Source organism: Lissotriton vulgaris, chromosome 12 (assembly GCF_964263255.1).
Source record: "Lissotriton vulgaris chromosome 12, aLisVul1.2, whole genome shotgun sequence".
NCBI classification, from domain to species: Eukaryota; Metazoa; Chordata; class Amphibia; order Caudata; family Salamandridae; genus Lissotriton; species Lissotriton vulgaris.
The window spans coordinates 159,341,174-159,359,889 of NC_141700.1; the positions used below are offsets into that span (position 1 = coordinate 159,341,174).

Consider the following 18,716-nt stretch of genomic DNA (forward strand, 5'->3'; position numbering starts at 1 on the left):
TGAATTGCAGAAAAACAGGAACAGAACTAGAATGCCTATTAGCTCCTTCAATACTCCAGTGTTATGCATCTCCTGCTTACACACTTAAGCCTCGATTCACAAAGGTAAACTTAGACCGGACGTCTAACTTTAGACCTGATGTCTAAACTTGGACGTCAGGTCTAAACTTGGACGTCCGGTCTAAACTTGGACGTCCGGTCTAAACTTGGACGTCAGGTCTAGGTTTACTTTTGTGAATCGGGCCCTTAATGTATGTAAAATTCCTATAAATCACGTGGAATTATGATATCCCATTTCTTACTAGGGATTATTGTATTCTGGTTATGTAGCTTTGCACCTTTTCCTGCTAACTAAATCATGCGTGGCATTTGGCTTTTAAATCTTATGAACATTACCGATTTTATATAATACTCACTCATCGATTGTATGGATTTTAATGTATTTTTATATTGGGTCCGTTTATGATTTTAATCTAATCGAATAAAGTGTATTGAATTGAATTGTATGTAAAATTCAGATTAGCTGTTCTGCTGTTAGGCATTTGTAAGTGCAAATGGTTCATACACAGCTACATCAGGTGTGTGCATTTGTGACCAATAAACTGAAATAACTTAATATTTCATGGCCTTTTTATAAGATGAGAGGAAGGCTTCTTTAAATCATTCATTAATGAAGAAGAAAATGTGTTTAACTATATTCATAACCCACGTCACAGATTTGTTTTCTAGTATCAAACTATTTAGTGTTGTCCTGATCTAAAATGTTAAAAATCATAATACTTTGTTCTTTCGCTTGAGATTTACATTAGGAATTGTACTTTCTAGAGTGACCAGTCGGATGTTAAGGATCTCAAGTCATGTAAAAAAACTGGTATACTAAAGCTTAAACATGACACAATTTATCAATTACTTCAAAATAACACTTGGTTCCATTACTTAAAAAATTGGGTTCTACAAACTGGATACTGTTAATCTTCATCAAAACCATGCTGATATTTTTATTCATTTTATATCATGTATAGGATGACATATTATATATCCTTTATGTGATTACTACTTGTAAATTTATCTCAGGTTTTATGGTATAATCCTGGAATTAAACAAAAAAAAGTCTGACTGACAGCCCTTATTTTCTGCAATAGGTACAAACAGATTATGAGCTAACTATCTCCACAACCAATTGGTTTTCCCATAAAAGGAACAGAAGATGAGTCTCAATGTAAACTCCCACCTAGTGAATGTACCTGCAGTAAGCAAACGGAGTCGTAAACCTGAGACACCAGTTCCATCTCGCAACACATCGACGTTTTCTGCGTACACATTTCCAAGGAAACAGCCAAGTGGCATCACGGGAGCCCTGAAAACAATCAGTTCTTCATTAGCAATCAGCTCGAGATGTGGTGTTTAACATAAATTGGTGCAGTATTGGTAGCCTCTTAATTCCAAATACGTAAGGGCACATACCATGTCAAACCTTTTTAGATCAATAACTCATTAATTAGCTCTTTTAAGTAGCTAAGATACATTTTTTTAAACATATCAGTGTTATAACCCATTATTTGCCCAGGCTGTGGGAAAGTACCTATAATCAAGGGTAGTCTGTATAATAATTTGGATAGCCGTCAGAAGAAGGGTGTTGACAATATCTGAAAGATACACCCATTGAGGGCAGATCCTTCTAATTCAAAAAGGAAGATTTGAAGGGAAAACATATTAGAATGTCCAGGCACAAGGCATATAGTAGCTTCATTAGGTGGCTCTCCACAAATTTTAATTTACCCATAAATCAATACAACCCACTTAATCAGTTAATAATGGTAGTGATTGGCCCTCAACAGATACATCAAGTCGCAGGGTAAGGTCAGCAAGAAGGGTAAGAAACACCAACTATCATTATTGTACAATCACCTTCAATCTCAGTTCCTTTGTTCGGTTAAAAGTCATAACCATGCATAAATACATATAAAACTCTGGGGCACCAGAGAGCCGGCGTGCAAGATGGCAGCACTGACGTGAGGCTCCTGCAGCCCAGGGGAAAAGTCCACCAATATCCTGCTACAATCGAAGCCATCACGAACCAACAAGCTGCCAACTGCTGGGTCCACGATGCGGGGAATCGATTCCTGTTCTCGCTGGCCATGAATGGCACTAGACCAGCCCGGCAGTTTGTTGGTCTCGCTGGGGACCACGAAGTGAAAATGGTGGGCCACTAGATGCCTGATACAGCAGAAGGTCCCGCCCAACCCTGGTGAGTGGCAGTGGGGAATACAATTTGGAGCGCCCCCTGCCTCATGATCTGTTTTCGAACAAGGTGGAGAGTGTCCCCATCCCGTGTGCTGGGTTGTGTTGGCCGCTGTAATGGGTGGCGAGGCCTGAGATCCATACTGGCTGCTGCCGAGGATCGGGGGCGGACGGTCACAGCGGCGCCTTGAAACCTACGGTCACCTGTAGCCTGCTAATCTACTGGATCTGAAGGCCCTGCTACCCGCGATTGTGCTGAGGGCGACTAGCCACTGCTGACACCCCATTGTACGCATGTCGGCAAAAGGGATACCAGACGCATTGCTGAGGTAGAGATGTCTAAAGGTACGTGGAGAGACTGTAAGCGGCTGCACATCTGCACATGGGAGTGACGAGTCCCAGGACCCACTGTTAACAACGACGGCCTAGGTGCCGACTTTAAATGAAGCCCAGAGAGATGGGGGGGATTACTTGGTGTCCTCCTTATGGATGGGATTGGCGATGCTGCATGCGGCAAGGCAATATCAAACATGCTAAAAGGATTGTGACCCTCTCGCTTTGCCCGCTATGCCGCGACTTGCTCATTGCTTATGAGTGGCGTCCTGTGACATAATCTGCCGAAGGCGTGATACAAGGCCTAGGGTGCCCCACTCATATTGTCCCAGACTGCATAGAACACTGAGCACTCATAGCTCACTCTGGTGTCACAGATCTCCATCATGTGGACCTGCTTGGTTATTGCCGCCTGGACCCAAGTCTGCTCGTACCCCCAATGAGGCTGCGGGGGCGAGGCAGGGCGCGGTCTGTGTGGTACACCAGACTCCGTTGCTTAGAGCATTCGGTCTTGGAGGGGGCTGCAGTCGGTCTGCCGAATGCAATTCACCTCCTGGCACCTCTCCAATCAGACACTGAAATAAGGCCCCTAATGATACTTCTGTGGTGACTAATTCTTCTGGCATTTTACTTCTGGAATGCTCCTGTCATTACACCTACCATTCTGATTAAGGATAAAACCAGCAAACCTATCATACTACAACACATTGGTGATCCCACTCCCCTCCCCCCCCCCCCCCTTCAATCCCCCGGTGTCAACAAGGAAAATCAGACGGCCAGAAAACGTAATTGTCATTTGTGGACAGCCGATCTACTTATACTGCCAATCGCGGCACGGGTCAGACTCATGTGGACGAGCCACTCATCCAAGATTCCAACGATGCAGTTGACCTGAAAACCCTGCTCACAGCTAAGCAACAAAGTCTTATATCATTGAGATTAAAATGGACACCATGTGGACCAGAATAGACTCCATGACACACAAGTTGGAAAAGCAAGATGGGTGCTCAACTGAAGCGGAACAAAGCATCTCAGTTGTCAAGGATACCGGCTCTAATTGCAGCGAACAATTGCTTACCATGGAGAAAGTTCTTGAGATTATATCCGTGAAAAAAGAAGACCTGGAAGCAAAGTCCCGTAGAAATAACTTCCACCCATTAAGCAGAACCTGAGAATGACAGATGTGCCCTATGCCGTGGTTTATCCTACTAGACTGCAGATCTCCTACAAAGGAAAAGAACATTTTTTTTCCTGCAACTGGCTGGAGACCTTTTACATCACAACTCTAATCACACGTCCCCAACAAGGCTCTCATCTGCAGTGTCTAGAGCACCATCACCACTGTCGGAGATAGGCTGACCGGACGATTTGTCGATATCAATGTTTGAACTGTTACTATGTGCACATAATCAATTGCTGATGCTGCCACACTATTCAACCCAAGGTGCAATCGCTAGGGACCTACGGGTAGTACTTTTTAACAGAGACAATGGTCCCTAAACAAACAGATTAATTCAATGAATATAGACTAGATAGTTCTATATTAATGTCCAGCCGGACGATTTTATTCAAATGGATGATTGATTATATCAATGTCTAAAAAATGTAAGTGGGACACCAGCGGGTGCCCGACTAAACACACTCCACAAGAAGAAACATACAACATAAATTGTAGGCAAAACAAGGGGCAGTCTGATTGGCATAGTCTGATTGGCATAAATTATATACAGACTAATCATGAACTACACATATACACATATAAATTCTCAATACATTAGTGACATTTGTGTATGCTGTCGATGACGTTTCGAACCTCAATTAATTAAGAGTTCATCTTCAGGACTATTGATCCTTTGCCTAATCTAAATGGCTAAGCGAGCCCGTCACGGTGGTGGAAAGAACACGACTGGTCTATGATGACAGTTCCGTGTTGAATTGCCCCATTACAATGCCGGAATTAACTTGCCAGGCGTCCAAAGCAGTCGGCACACCACCATGGAACACGGTTGCCACGGTCCTAAGTAAAAGTCCAGAATCCGGTACCGGTGCGGGAGGGATCCACAATGGGGGTTCGATTTCCGCCCCCTTCACAGCAAAACTAACGTGGGTCTTACCTTTGCATACAACCTTGTTTTCAACCCCTCAAGCCGAAACACTCAACAAAAGCACAGGCTACCAAATTCGCTTGGGCAGCGGAGGCAGCCTGCCGCTTTCAATTTAATACAGGAAAGTGAGATTTTCAGGTCTAGACAAGATTATTACAATTTCGCCCACTTCCTGCGAAACACTTGCAGAAATTAAATTTTTTGTTTAAAGAATCTTGCAGATCTATTCACTCTCCAATCAACAATTGTATATCCTATCCCGCTTACCCATCCATAGTAACGGCCCTACCATGACTAGCTCTCAAACGCTAAGTCACATTCAGAGTTCTGTGTCCATTGAAACGCACTTTGGAAAACTGCCTCTTACAACAGTCTTGCAGAGGCTGCAGTCCCTTAACTCAAGAAGGCCATATTCCAATGCTGCTCAGTGAACTAACCAATGGGTTACCAAGAGCGACCCTGTGGAGAAACAGACGCCTCGGTTTTAGGCGCCTGACAGACCTTAAACAATCGGTTTCAAGACTCTTCACTTCAAGATAAGCTCCAAATGCTTTCATTCTTGTGCTAATCCTCCCGGCGCTCTTCAGATACTACTAACCTGAGGGTCTTGTTTACTGAATATTTACATCACCTTGTAATGCTCGCTTAGTACCAGCAACATCTGTGCAATCTTCATCCACAAGTGCTGTGACCTGGCTTTTGATAGTAACAGTACTATATAAATAAAACAAGCACTCGCCATGACGCGAGTTATCTCTTTTAGCCCGTCCTTTTTAGACTGGGCGCCCGACTTCCTGCTGGGATAAAAGGTTCCTTATCTTCTTTATGGGGCCATCTGGACCCATAAAGAAGGTAAGAAACATTTTACTTCAGCAGTAAGTCAAGGAACCCAATCTGAAAAGGACAGGGCTTAAAGAGAAAGAAGAACGTCACTAGGACCTCTTCTCCAATGGCTGCCCACCGTTTAGAAGGCCAGCCTATGGGGAAGAGGGGCGGGGCTTAACCTCGCTAGTGATATTCTCTCTATCTCATTAAATCTCGCCAGCGAGACTGCGCAAGCGCAGCCATTGCAGGCTGAGACCTAAAAAGGTTAGCAAAAAACGATTATTTTGAGCGAACCAAAAATATGGTTCCTTGAGAAAGTAGTCTGTGACAAACCATAGCCTGCACAGATGTTTTGGTTAACTCCTACTCTTTCCTTAGAGATGGTCTCCTCCTAAGGTCTCGGGACCGGTGGGCACGGTTGGTCCATTTCTTGGGCTGTGGTACTCGGTGCAGTGGTATCTTCAGGCGTTGGGTCGCGGCTACCACGGTTCCTGCAGAAAGAGCAGGCAGGCAGGGTTTGGGGGCCAGTATGGAGTCCATTTAGGGGGGGGGGGGGAGTTTATGTGGGCCCAACTATTGAAGGTCCCTGTACCTCAGGGGTACCGTCTGTTTAAGGCAGTTCGCGCTGAGGGAAGGGGGTCGTGTGCAGTGAGACTTTGTCAGGAGTGGTCATGCTGGCAAAGGCTCTCGTTGCCGGTCGTTTTAGTGCCTGCAGAATGCAGGGAAGCAGCTCCTCTGCAGAGGTAAAGTCCATGCTACATGTGAGCAACACTATGTAGAACTTCAGATACAAAGTAGACATGACAGAAAAAGTCACCTATTCAGGGCAAAACCATTAATTGACATCTGAAATTAAATTAAAGTGTCATGATATCATCCCTCCCAGATCAAAATCTACCAAGCCTAAAAGGAAATTAAGTTTACAAACTAATGGTTTGATTGAAGTAGATAAAAAGCAGGTACATGAATGATTTGGAAATAATCCAAATAGAGAATCAATGACTCATTTCGGGTAGGTTAAATTGCAAAACCATGCACCGAACAAGGACAAAATTAGCAGGATTTCAAATTGCGAAATCACAGAACGCCTCGGAAAATCTTTCTGTAACCATTCTAAAGTGAAAGCCCAGCCAAAGAAACAAATAATTCACAGAAGAAAGCACTGCACTGCTTCTTCTAACAGCCAAGAACCAGGAATTTCCGTTTTCCAGCATTAAAACTTACATTGTTGGCCATATTTAACGACACAGAAACCGAAGAGAGATCTCAGGGATGAGCAATAGTCAGGGAAACAGACAACCGAAGGATTCACCACAAAGTAACAGCACGTGATAATGTTTGCAACCCCCATCATTAAGTCCAATTCTCTTGCTAAAAGCATGCCTATCCAACACTAGTCAAACTCCTGTCCGCACTCAATATTGCATTGACTACAGATTCTTGATTGGCTTACTTTGCTCTAGGAAGTCACCCCCCCCCCCCTCTCCCCCCCCCCCCCAATTTTGTGCTACTGCTACCATCCCAGACTAATGAGTGCACCGAGGCATGTAGCAGAACACACGGTCAAAGACCTCATCACACATGACTTGTGCTTGGTGATTACACAACAGAGATGAAGTCTTGTGAACAAGGTCATACTGTAATAAATCAGAGCTCCAAAGCTCCAGACACCCAAACAGCTGAATGAGGAACTATTTATACTGTCCTGCACGGAATGACTAGATGAAAGAAGGTGAACCTTTTAACTTGGACATAGCCAGGACCACAGAAATGGAGAAGGATTTTTGGAACTGGGCACAAAGACACCTTCACTCTCCCACTGGGAATCTAATGAGACGTGTGACAAGAGAGAAGCTCTGCTCAACAGCAGACTAAAATATATGCTACAATTTCTAGCACATAGACACAAAATTGGCCATCAGCCTTTGATCTAAAGTCGACATCACATGGGTTTCTCCGGAGGTAGTTGTTGCATGACCTTCTTTATGCACCACAATAAAGGCTGGGTTGCTGTACTTGCACCACCACAACTGCCATACTCATATGCTTGGTTGACAACTAACATTCATGAAACTCACAAAGGATATGAGCATAATGATGTGAAACCATGTGGCTAACTATCCTAGTCTATATATATACACAAGTAAAAACAACGTACTCAATTTTTCGAGTTTTCACCCACGCTCATTGCGTGAGAACCTGCCTTTTGGACAATATCTGCGGATTCGTAGAAATTGTAGTAACCTTGACGATTTCAATGCACAGGCAGATGACCTTACAAACAAATTGATAACAAGAGGTTACCCCAAAGGCATTTTGAGAAAAAGTCGCAAGAGGGCGAAGAACCAAAACCGTGAAACCCTTCTGGAGGACTATAACAAAGACAGAGAAGCAGAAACACCCCTAACGTGTGTGACAACGTATTGTAACATCTCGAATGCAGTGAGCCGCTGTGTGGGAAAACACTGGCGTATACTAACGAGCAATGGTCGAAAATGGAAGAAACCTCTGTTTTCCTACAAACGTGAGAGAAGCCTGCAAGACGCACTTGTTCACACCCATCCAAGGACCACAGAGACGTCACTGGACAACAATATACTCACAACATGGGGATTGCCCCGGGTTACTGGCCACTATCCTTGTGGAGGATGCAGTGTGTGTCATCTTACCACAGCAACGAAGATACTTCATCTTGAGGCAGGCAAACTTTGGCAGTTGAGAGGTCATACCAACTGCAACTCATCCAATGTTATTTACCTTGTGACGTGTCCCTGTGGTCTCCGGTATGTGGGGATGACCACGAGAAAAATAAAACTGCGCATCTGCGAACACCGCAGTAATGTGAGGTGTCGCAAGAGTACAACAAAATTAACTGCCCACTTTCTTGAACATGGCCATTGTCCAAATGATCTTAGATGGACAGTTATTGAACAGCTTAATTTAACAAATGAAAACAGCATTTTTGAGCGGGAACAAAGATGGATATACCGTCTATCAACGCACCTAACAGGTCTGAACGATGCTATACCCTGGGGTTCAGTGATGCAACGGTAGTTCCCATGCTCACCTTGATCAGCTGTTGGTCTTTCACTGTAATTGCTGAAATAATTGACTCCCCCCCCCCCCTTTTTTCGCAAAATAATGTAAATTACAAAGATTGGCTAATGAATATCCTATTGGTAATATCTCAACATCTGACGCTTGACATTAGGGTATTATAAACGAAGAGTGGACTAATTGTCTATGGGTTTAAAGTTCTGTATTTACCTTTTTGGCAATCTCTGAAAACTTAAAGGTCATAGTGTTCTAGCCCAGCTGTAAATAACTAAGGCCGTTTTGATATTCGAGCAAGCTGGGTTACTTTATTTTGAATGATAAACTCATAATAATAATAATATGACCAATGTCAATTTCAACTAAGTTCGGTTGTACATAGGAACACCTAGTGCTCCGTTTTTATATATATATATTGTTTTGGGTGTAGGTTTTTTTGCCTTTCTCAGCCCCCTCCATCTGTGTTTTGTGATGAGGAAATAGCTAAACAATGACTAATAGCCTCAAATGAGACTTATGGAGGCAGAACGCCCAATGATAGTAATTAAGAGACACGGTCCCTTTAAGAAAAACTAAGAGAGCCGACCTACGTCACTGTCGGTCACATGACCGGCATTCGTTCTTGACCAAACTTGTTTATAATTGAGGGAGTATGGCGGCTCTGTACTTTTCGGGCAGTGGACCTGGCAACAAGCAGGTTTATATGCGGGGAGTCGCCGGGTGTCAGGTAAGCGTAAAGCGGCGTGTTTGGTAAATGCGGCGTGTCTGTTCTTTAATTGCATGCACACATAGCCGGCAGCTCCGTCTGGGCTCCAGCGTGTGATGCAATTTGAACTAGCGGCGCATAAACATGCTGCTCTGTTCGCTACCTAAACCCCGAGCCCCCCGCAGCCTTGTAAAATTCTGGCTCTATTATTTCCCTAGGTCCCCGAGCGTGAAGAGTTTCCCCCAGCCGCGAGCCCTGTAGAATCGACACGCATGTGAGTACTTTACACAAAGAGACTTTTTCACCACCAGTCTCTTCCATGTGGTGAAGGTGTATCTTTGTATTTTTATAACGCTCAGTATTCTGAGCTCCTGGTGGTCGATTGATATTGACTTCAGATTCGTTTAAAAAAAATGTTTTGGGACACTTGTTTAACGACATGGATTGAAACATTTTCCATTGCGCTCCTTTATTCTTGGAAAGTTGATTGCGCTTACAAGGTTTTTGTGTGCTTTCCCAGAAACCATTTGGCTCTCTTGATAATTCTTCTTAAATCAATTAGGAATGCCTGTAAGGAATTTTAGTAAAATATGCATATAATTCCATGACTATCAAACAGGCTACATAGTGAGAGCTATTAGACATAATGATGTTACTGCAATGTATTGTTCATACAGTGGGTGATGGTGTCTACACCTTTATAAGTAATGGTTTTTATATCATGCAATAAGTATAAACTTTAAAACAGAGTGCTTTTCTATATAAACATATATCCTGTGTTTTTTGTTCTGTTTATTTTTCCTTACAGACTTAAATCCCTCACATATAGGAGGAGAAACACTTGGAAGTTCCAGTGTCCTGATTACACACAAGGTCGTAATCTTTTTTAGATATTTTGTCTACCTCAGGTGGCAGTGAAGCCTTAGCGTGCTTCACCCACGTGAAGTAGGTATGTATGGTCCTGATGAACGCTGAGCCGAGTTTGGGCTCGTATTAGCAGAAACATGTCGACCTATATTGTTTTTTGTTTAGGGCTGGGTGGTTCAAACTAACATAACCACTATCCTGTCCGATTTTTCTCACTAAGATTTTTAACCTCATGGGCGCGATGGTAATTACGGCCGTATGCGGAGATTTTAAAAAACCCATGTTACATGACGAGCTGGGCTCGTCATGAGCGTGCGAGGAGGCTACACCATGACGAGCCCAGCTCGTCATGAGCGTGGAAGGGGTTAATGAAGTTAGAGCTACCCCCTTAATAAAATAAATTCTTTTCGGGGAGTAGTCCATACTTCTTTTAACTTTTCAATCACTACTTTCTGAAAAGGACCCAATGAAGACAAATGGCAACCGACTGTCTTGTTGGTGCCTGAGGGTTCTTCTTGTGGCACTCTGCATGCAACCCTTACTGTTTGACTGCTCTTTGTTTGAAATAACTTCTTTATTTGGTGGTAGCTATTGACTATCCCTTTACTTTTTTATTCACTCTTCTGTTGATTTCCTAACTATCCTAGTCATCAGAGCCATTGGAAGTGGTAGTAATGGCTGGTAGGGTCACATTTAAACTTGGTTTCATTTAGTTTACAATTCATATTTTCCACAAATGCTATCTCACCAGAGAGTAAAAGATACAAAAATGTGTATTTTTGGGAAGTCAGGCTCTCATTCATATTTCCACCAATTATTTTGGAAACACATATTAACATAGGTAATTTGGTTAAACTCAGAAGCCAAGGCTACTGTTGCCCTTTTATGAATGAGATATCATAATAAACTGAACAGTACTGGGGTGGTGAACAAACATGGTAATTTGTTCTATACGATTAGACTCTAGCTTCTCCTCACAATATTTAAGCAATAATTCTCTCTTTTCTTTAGATGAGATTGATTACATGAAAATGAGTAATCACCACGACGAAGAAGCCAGTTTTGTCCAAAATGCATTGTGGTTGCCTTAAAAGGATTGTAATCCGATCATACTGTACAAAGTGATTGAACGAGTCATTAATTATTCTCTACGAATCAGTCAATCACAGTGTTTTATCAACTAAAAAATGTGTGGAATTCAACAACAGTGATAAAAAAACAAGCATAACGAAACAGTGGGATACAAGTTTGAAGGATGCAAAAAAAGAAAGATGAAGGGGATTATTACATATGAAAAAAAAGCTCCACGTGTTTCCATTTGAGCTGTGTCTACGGGAAGACTATCTTCGTACTGAAGGCAGACAAACAGCAGGGCAACATAGATTAGAAAATTCTCCAGGAGAGATCAGTGTCTGCTGCTTATCATGAAATCATACTTGCTTCTCTTGTTCCTGCTCATATGTCTGAAGAGACAATGTAGAAGAACAGGCTTATGAGAACAAGAAGCTTAGAAGAACAATGCAGACTTATGAGGTTTTGTTTCTATAACATCTCAGTTCCTTACAAGCCACTGCTCTTCAATGCATCACAGGTCTTTAATACTCTAGAAGTAGTCGAAGAATCCCGTTGCACAGAAAAGAAAAGCAGAGCAGGTTAGGTTTACTTCAACACTGGAAAACTGTGAAGTGACCCAAAACAGTACAAATTAGTATTCTGCAGCAGAATAAGAGGCATGTTCTGAGCACATTCTAAATTACAGCCTCCATTCCTGGAGTAATGCACAGGAAGGTATATGTGTCTGCCAAGCTGAATGATGCTCTGATAAGGATGGACCAGAGACCTTAAATCAAGACACAGTCTCCCGACCCAAGCAAAGGGTTTTCTGAAAGAGAATTACACATGTAATTCTTGTTGAATCCCAAGGATTTAGCAAATTTGCTACTGAATACTTTAGGCAATCGTTTTCAGTCAAGAAGGGAGGTAGATCTGAGATTTTTTTCGTACCCAAGCTATAATCCACTTGGATGGAGGCATCCATCTTCCTACATTATGCGGAACGATTCAATTAAACTTGGTATAAGGTGTTATTTCTGGCGGTCTGACTTCAGTATTATCTTCTACCTGGCTGCCGTTTGAACTTCAGTTGCCCATCCTTACAGGTTCGAAAATGGGGATGATTTTTGATTTAACCTTTTCTTTGACTGCTTTAGTGAGTGAAGTTTCTTCCACTTGTTTCTTGCTATTTGGAATTTCTATGTAAGATCATTGCTCTTTTGCCCTTGAACATAAATAGATGGTTGCCACGGCCATTATCGCCTCATGTTTAACTATGGCATTTCCCAAATTTCTTTTGCGAAGGCTCGCATCCATTCAGAATAAAGTAGAAAGACTCAATCTAGGTGCACCTCATCATGCTTTCTTTTCTTATCTCGTCAAATTTCACTGAATACCTCCAAGCAAGTGTGTTGTTTTTGGAGGTATGGCCAAAGCCATGGCTCCTTTTCGGTCACTGGCTCCACTTTTCTTCAGAGCCACTTTTGTCTTGACATTCCACCCAAAGGCTCAATTCTTGGTCGCTCTTCTTTGAGATGCAAAATTATGCCAGGCTTGCTTTAGTGGAAGGTCTTTTCAGTATTTTTCCACAAAGTTTTCAAACCCCTGTGCATTGCTTTCTGGTGCACACAATCATTCATCTTCCAAGAGGCAGCTAAAAATATGGCTGTTTACCAACTCCTTATAGCTGGCTTCAAGCCTTGCTTCTAAACGCTGAAACACCTTTTGGATATTTGCACACTTTATACTATAAATACAATTTCAATTTATTTCTTCATGTGACAATCCCACAAATTAATGCAGTATAATAGCTAAACAGTGGGCCTGATTCACAAATTGTATATCTGCTCTCGTAGAAGTAGTATTCCTGACTGGTGCAGAGTTATGATTTCCCTTATTCACAAAACTCCGCAGAAACATGCATGTGAAGTGGTGGCAGAGACAACTTTCCTAGTGTGCCACTGAACCAACATGGTTTATTTTTAATGGACTTCATGTGCACCATTTAGTGCATGGAATACTTGCATGTGCCTGGGATAGAGCATAAGCGGAGTTCAGCATGCCAAGATCTCACTTTCTCAGCATCCTAAAAAGATTATGTGCGATCAACCTCTTTTTTCAATTATTCTGAAAGACTGCCACCTCCCAAACATGTAACTGTACATAGTGCACAATTGTGCCCTACTGAAAGATTGCTCGGTACGCAAATGCACAATTATAATATTCTTTTATCCCCACATGGAGGACATTTTTCCTTGTGGAGAACTCCCTCCCCAACACCTGTTTTTGGGGTGATCCATTCCCCATTGCACTTCAAAAAGGCAGTTACTCCATCTCATTGCACAAATAAAATGGATTTTATGCAGGGTGCAAACAGTAAAATAGGAGATTTTGAACACTCACAAATTCATTTGTTTGCAGGGGTTCACAAATTGATAAGGTAAGGCGAGGTCTGTTTTTTCCTTGTGGGATTTACAACTGTATAATTCTACACATTCATGGTGGGTAATTGCACAGTAGTAAAAACATTTATGAACAGAAAGGTATCCTTTTGGGGATAGCTGTCAGATGTAAATGGGACAGTTTATAACAGTACACATAGGATAGGGCCATTTGTCTAAAAGACCTCCACTGGCTTCCCATCAACAAAAGAATTACATTCCGTCTTCTCACCCACGCACACAAGGCCCTCTACAATCTAGGACCCGAATGCCTCAACACTCAACTGTCCTTCCACAAACCCACCCCCCAACTAAGATCGTCCAATCAAGCCCTCGCCGCAGTCCCGCGCATCCGAAAATCCACCATGGGGGGCAGATCCTTCTCCTTCCTGGCTGCCAAGACCTGGAACTCACTCCCCACCCACCTCCGCCTTACTCAAAACCACATCGCCTTCAGAAAAGAACTTAAAACCTGGCTTTTCGACAAATAATGAACCCCTTCCCCAAGCTCCTGGAGACCCTCTGGGTGAGTAGTGCGCTATATAAATGCCCGAACTTGAACTTGAACTGTTTAGAAAGCAATAAGGTAGCATTTGTACTGAAATTTGCCCTGAAAAAAAGGTACAAATCCATGAGAAAGTACTAAAATCTTTGAAGCAATAAACTAGGCAAGTTTAACCTTGTACCAAAGAATAGACTCCATGAGGCAATTCAGTTTCATTCTAATCCATATCAGGCATTTTCAATAAGAGCTTAAACTTCAAGATAGTTTATTTTTTATTATGCTCTTTTGCATGATATAGGAAGGGTGAACCACCCATTGGCAAGATATTTTTGGGCTTCACACCTTCACAAGTTGAGAATTCACTTTCGAAGACTAGGGCTTTATTTCTTCTCTCGCACCACAAACTATGATTCTACTCTTAAGGACTGTGTTGTCCTTCTAGTCAATTCAATTTCAATTATAAATCTTTATTCAGCACTTAAAAAGACACCATAAAAGTACATACACAATATATACACATTTTAAAAACAGGTTTAAAAAATTAGTCTTCTAGTCAATAAAGATGCCCAAGGAGGTGATCCTTGTGTTCCACATGACCTGAGCTATTCAGATCTGGTTAAAAGGGTAGCTTTAGCTTTCAGAGGATATGAGACCACATCATCATTATCAATGTTCTGTGTGCATGGAATAGTGCTATTCGTTCTGACTCAGCTGAACAGTGAATACTCACTACATGCCAAAAACAAACAAGTATGAGACTATTACAATGCACAAGTTTAAAACATCACCACAACAGGATTGTAAACCCCACACTCTGAACAAAACAGCTGATGTTTCAGCTATATTCTAGGAATCATTGCAGTTCGAGGCAATGTCCACATTTGGTGAAGTGTTGTCTAGATGATGCAATGCTTCTTTCCAGAATAACAGTGCCTAGAAAATAAATCCTAGCTCTTGCCCAGCTTCATTAGGTGCTATATACCAACCATTTTTAACATCAGAATCTGGCACCTACAATCAAGACAATCAATGAGGGTCCAAGGACGCGCGCTATGTATGAGACAGTTACAAACCTATAAGGTAAAATTAACAGAAACTAGAACATATGGCTAAATCACTCATTTTGCAACCTGACAATTGTTTCTTTTATGTACTGCACTATGGGTCAGGGAGATGAGTAATCTGTGATAGCTACTCATTGTTATACTAAATGCGGTGAATCATTTCTTGAACAATCAAAAACAGCAGGGTCAAACACTGTGAAGGAGGAAAAGAGATTTGTCTAACGCTGCAAGGCCTGTTAATATGGAGCTGCTTTTTCTCTATTAGTATAGGTTTCTGATGTAAATTATTTTTAAATAACTTGTATAGCTAAGAATCTTGAATATTGATAGACATAAATAGTATATATACACACATTGCCGTGGTAGTTGGAGCAATTTGCTAAATATTTCCCACCTCATCAGTACCGGGAATGTATAGATCTATATATACTAATATCTAGTGCAAAGTATATATCTGTTTTTTAAAACTTCTGCTCATCAACATTATTGATATTTAAAAGGGTTTTGGAGGTGAGGCAATGACATGCTGGCCCGTGCAACTACACTGGAGAAGACAACTCCATAACAGAGCAGCCAGGTAAAACTCAACAAAGCCCAGTCTGAGACTTGTTGGTGGAGCCTGTCATAGTTTAAGATACAGCATGTTTTCTAAAACCATACCACAGCCTGATCCACTTTCAAGAAACTCCTCTCCCTAAGAAAGGACTGCTGTGTGCATACCTACTCACAACCACCAATCATGGACTCAGCTACAGCATGGATGGAAATACTGGGGCAGGACATAGTCAAACAACGGGCAAACATTTTCTGAAGCATAGTTTTGGTGAATTGGAACAAAGCACAATAAAGGCCCGGGGAGGATTTGGTTACTTTACAGCCGTAGCTGACATGCATTTTATATCTCCTCTTCAATGGTATACTTAATTTGCATAGTGTCCCTGTATGATCGCAGAATGGAGACATGTTTGGTCCTAGATGTAGATTTAATCCAGGACCGGCCACTCGTATTGCATAGTGGTGGGGTGTGGCATGTGTGGTGGTGCTGGGGGGGGGGGGGGGGGGGGGTATGACACAAAGAATGATAGAGAAAAAGAAAAAAGAACTTACCTGCTCTGATTGCCGCCGCCTTCCTCCCAATCCTTAGCCGCCGGACATCCAGGAACTGCTCCACACTGTGCAGGCTTCCAGCTCCTAATCCCAGGGCTGCTCACATGATGGGAATATTATTCCCAGCATGTGTGCACCGCTGGGATTGGTCTGGGCGCCTCGGTTCAGTGCTCAGACAGACTGGAAGCCTGTGTTGGTTTCTCCACCCAGCTGTACAACGCAGCTAGGTGGAAAAAGGCCAAGTGTGCATGACTATTTGGCCGGCCCGCTCATGAGCACTTGGCAGTGCCCACCCCTTCAAATCCTCCATAACCTTTTTACACTGAAGAACACAGGCATATATGAGCACTCTGCTATCCGACTTAAATTCTCCCCTCACTCCCAGGTGCTACAATTTACTCACTTGGTATCCTGAAGGCTGTTCCCACTGTAGATATACATGCGTTTCACAGTTGCACCATGGGGGATTTGTAGAGATGCTAAGCCATGAGCAAAGTTGGGCTGCAAAAACAAAAAGGTGTGACAAAAAAATTAACAACATTGTTTTCACAGTTGGTTTAAGACAACATAGGAATGTTAAAGGACTCTTGTCATGTATTATCAAACAGAACACTTTCTATCAAGAGAATAAAAGGGCAGTGGTGTTCACACAAGTAATTTAATTTCCTCTGAGAAAACCAGGCCTTGTTCTAGGCAAGGCAAAAGGACCAGGAGGTAACTATTAGGAAGACATCCAGGTTTTAGTTAACTACTTAAAAGAAGATACTCCCTACAATTCAGTGTTACAGTAAAGAAAATGCTCTTTCTACACTGCCTTGCCCAATTAACTATGTTTAGCTACTCATGATGGAGATGTAGGCAGAATATTTTTGCTGTTATTAACTTGCTGGATGTCCTGCATTCCTTTACTAAAACAGATTTTAAAAAATGTGACATTTGAAAGGATATATCGAAAACTTTTCTACACAAAGGGCACAATATCTACACCACAGATAGTACTCCTCTATGTGTGGGTCTGACATGGTTTTGGTGCCACCAATGCAGGAGCAGGCACATCATGTGGTTCATTGGTTAAAATACTATAGTGAGATGATGCTGTCGATTTATGTCAAAATGCCTCCAGTGAGATATATGGGTCCAGAAAACCAAGACGTGCAGTTCCCATGCACACACACTCACAATATGGTTGTGTGGTACACTCTATTTATTTACAGTATCCTCTGACCATGCAGGATGAAATAATTCTAACATACAGTCCTCACCCTCTCTCATATGCTTGTGGTTAACTCTCTCCTTCATTAACTGGGGAAGGGACACCTCAATGCCAAATCATCCACTTTAAGCTACCAATCACATCCCCACTGAAATTGTGGTCTGTTTTTAGAAGGATCCTACAACCTGCGTGGGATAGTAAACCAGCATGTCTTGAGAGCAGGGGAGTCTTTAGTTTCCGCTCATGTTACTCCAGGGCTAATCTACATGCTCCGCTTGTACCACTGAACCCAATCTAGGAAACAAACCAGTACAGCCATGGTTGTGAACCTGGTTCTGCACTTGAAGGAATTCCTTGTGCAAAAGTATACACTCCTCCTGTACCACCCTGTAACTCGCACATGCAGCCAGTAACCCTCAGTGTTGACTCGCTCAGTACCATGGAAAAACATGTCCTAGGGTAAGGATTCAGCTCTCCTCTTGGACAGCCTTAGACTGAGTTAAAAGAAGGGGCTGCAGAGGTGCCCTGTCGATCAAACTCCGTCTCCTTTACCGCAAGATCTTTGGTACTAAGTCATTGGCTGTTAAACTAGGCTCAGCGAAAACATTTTGCAGGAAAGAACACATCCTTCCATTAGAACACTAAGATTGACCTCGACCTAACTTGCAGAGGGTCAGACACCTTGCTCAGGATTGACACTCCAGGAGGCGGGAGCTTTGCATAGCTTGTTATCACTGGTCAAAATGAGAGATCATGGCTCGCCTTAGAAATGTTCGCGATGCAACAATAACGTGTGAAGATAACAAAACCACAAGGAGATACGAGGATGTACTCTATCACTGCAGGTAACCAATCTCATCATAAAAAGGCAGGCTAGCAGAGGTAAAGGCGAATTAAAGAAAACCCCCTAAGAAGAAAAAATGGTGAACAGAGAAACTTCCTGTGCACTGCACTAGAAGTCAACATGAAGGCTGACCAAAAAGGTAAGAGATTCTGCATTTTATTCTAGGCCAATATGCATCAATACATCTTTACACTTTACTAGCAGTCTCAGTTCCGTCAGCTACATTTTTGTATCAGAACAATCCAGACCCCATCAATACATCCCGTTGGCAGATCGAAAAACATATCTAAGTAATCAGTGGGAGCTACATATACCTTAAAAGTGTATACTTGCAACAACCCAAGGAAGAGCTCTACTCA

General features: G+C 42.4%; 1 protein-coding gene across 2 annotated transcripts in view; it reads right to left on the reverse strand.

The window, feature by feature from the left end:
• PHAF1 (phagophore assembly factor 1) overlaps positions 1 to 18,716 on the reverse strand; it is a 271,043-nt gene that overhangs the window by 64,875 nt on the left and 187,452 nt on the right. For both annotated transcript variants that reach the window (XM_086947677.1, XM_086947678.1), the window contains 2 exons: positions 16,704 to 16,801; positions 1,244 to 1,356 (listed from right to left, as the gene is read on the reverse strand). In XM_086947677.1, the coding sequence (XP_086803803.1) occupies positions 1,244 to 1,356; positions 16,704 to 16,801 (211 nt within the window). The remainder of the gene's footprint in view (positions 1 to 1,243; positions 1,357 to 16,703; positions 16,802 to 18,716) is intronic.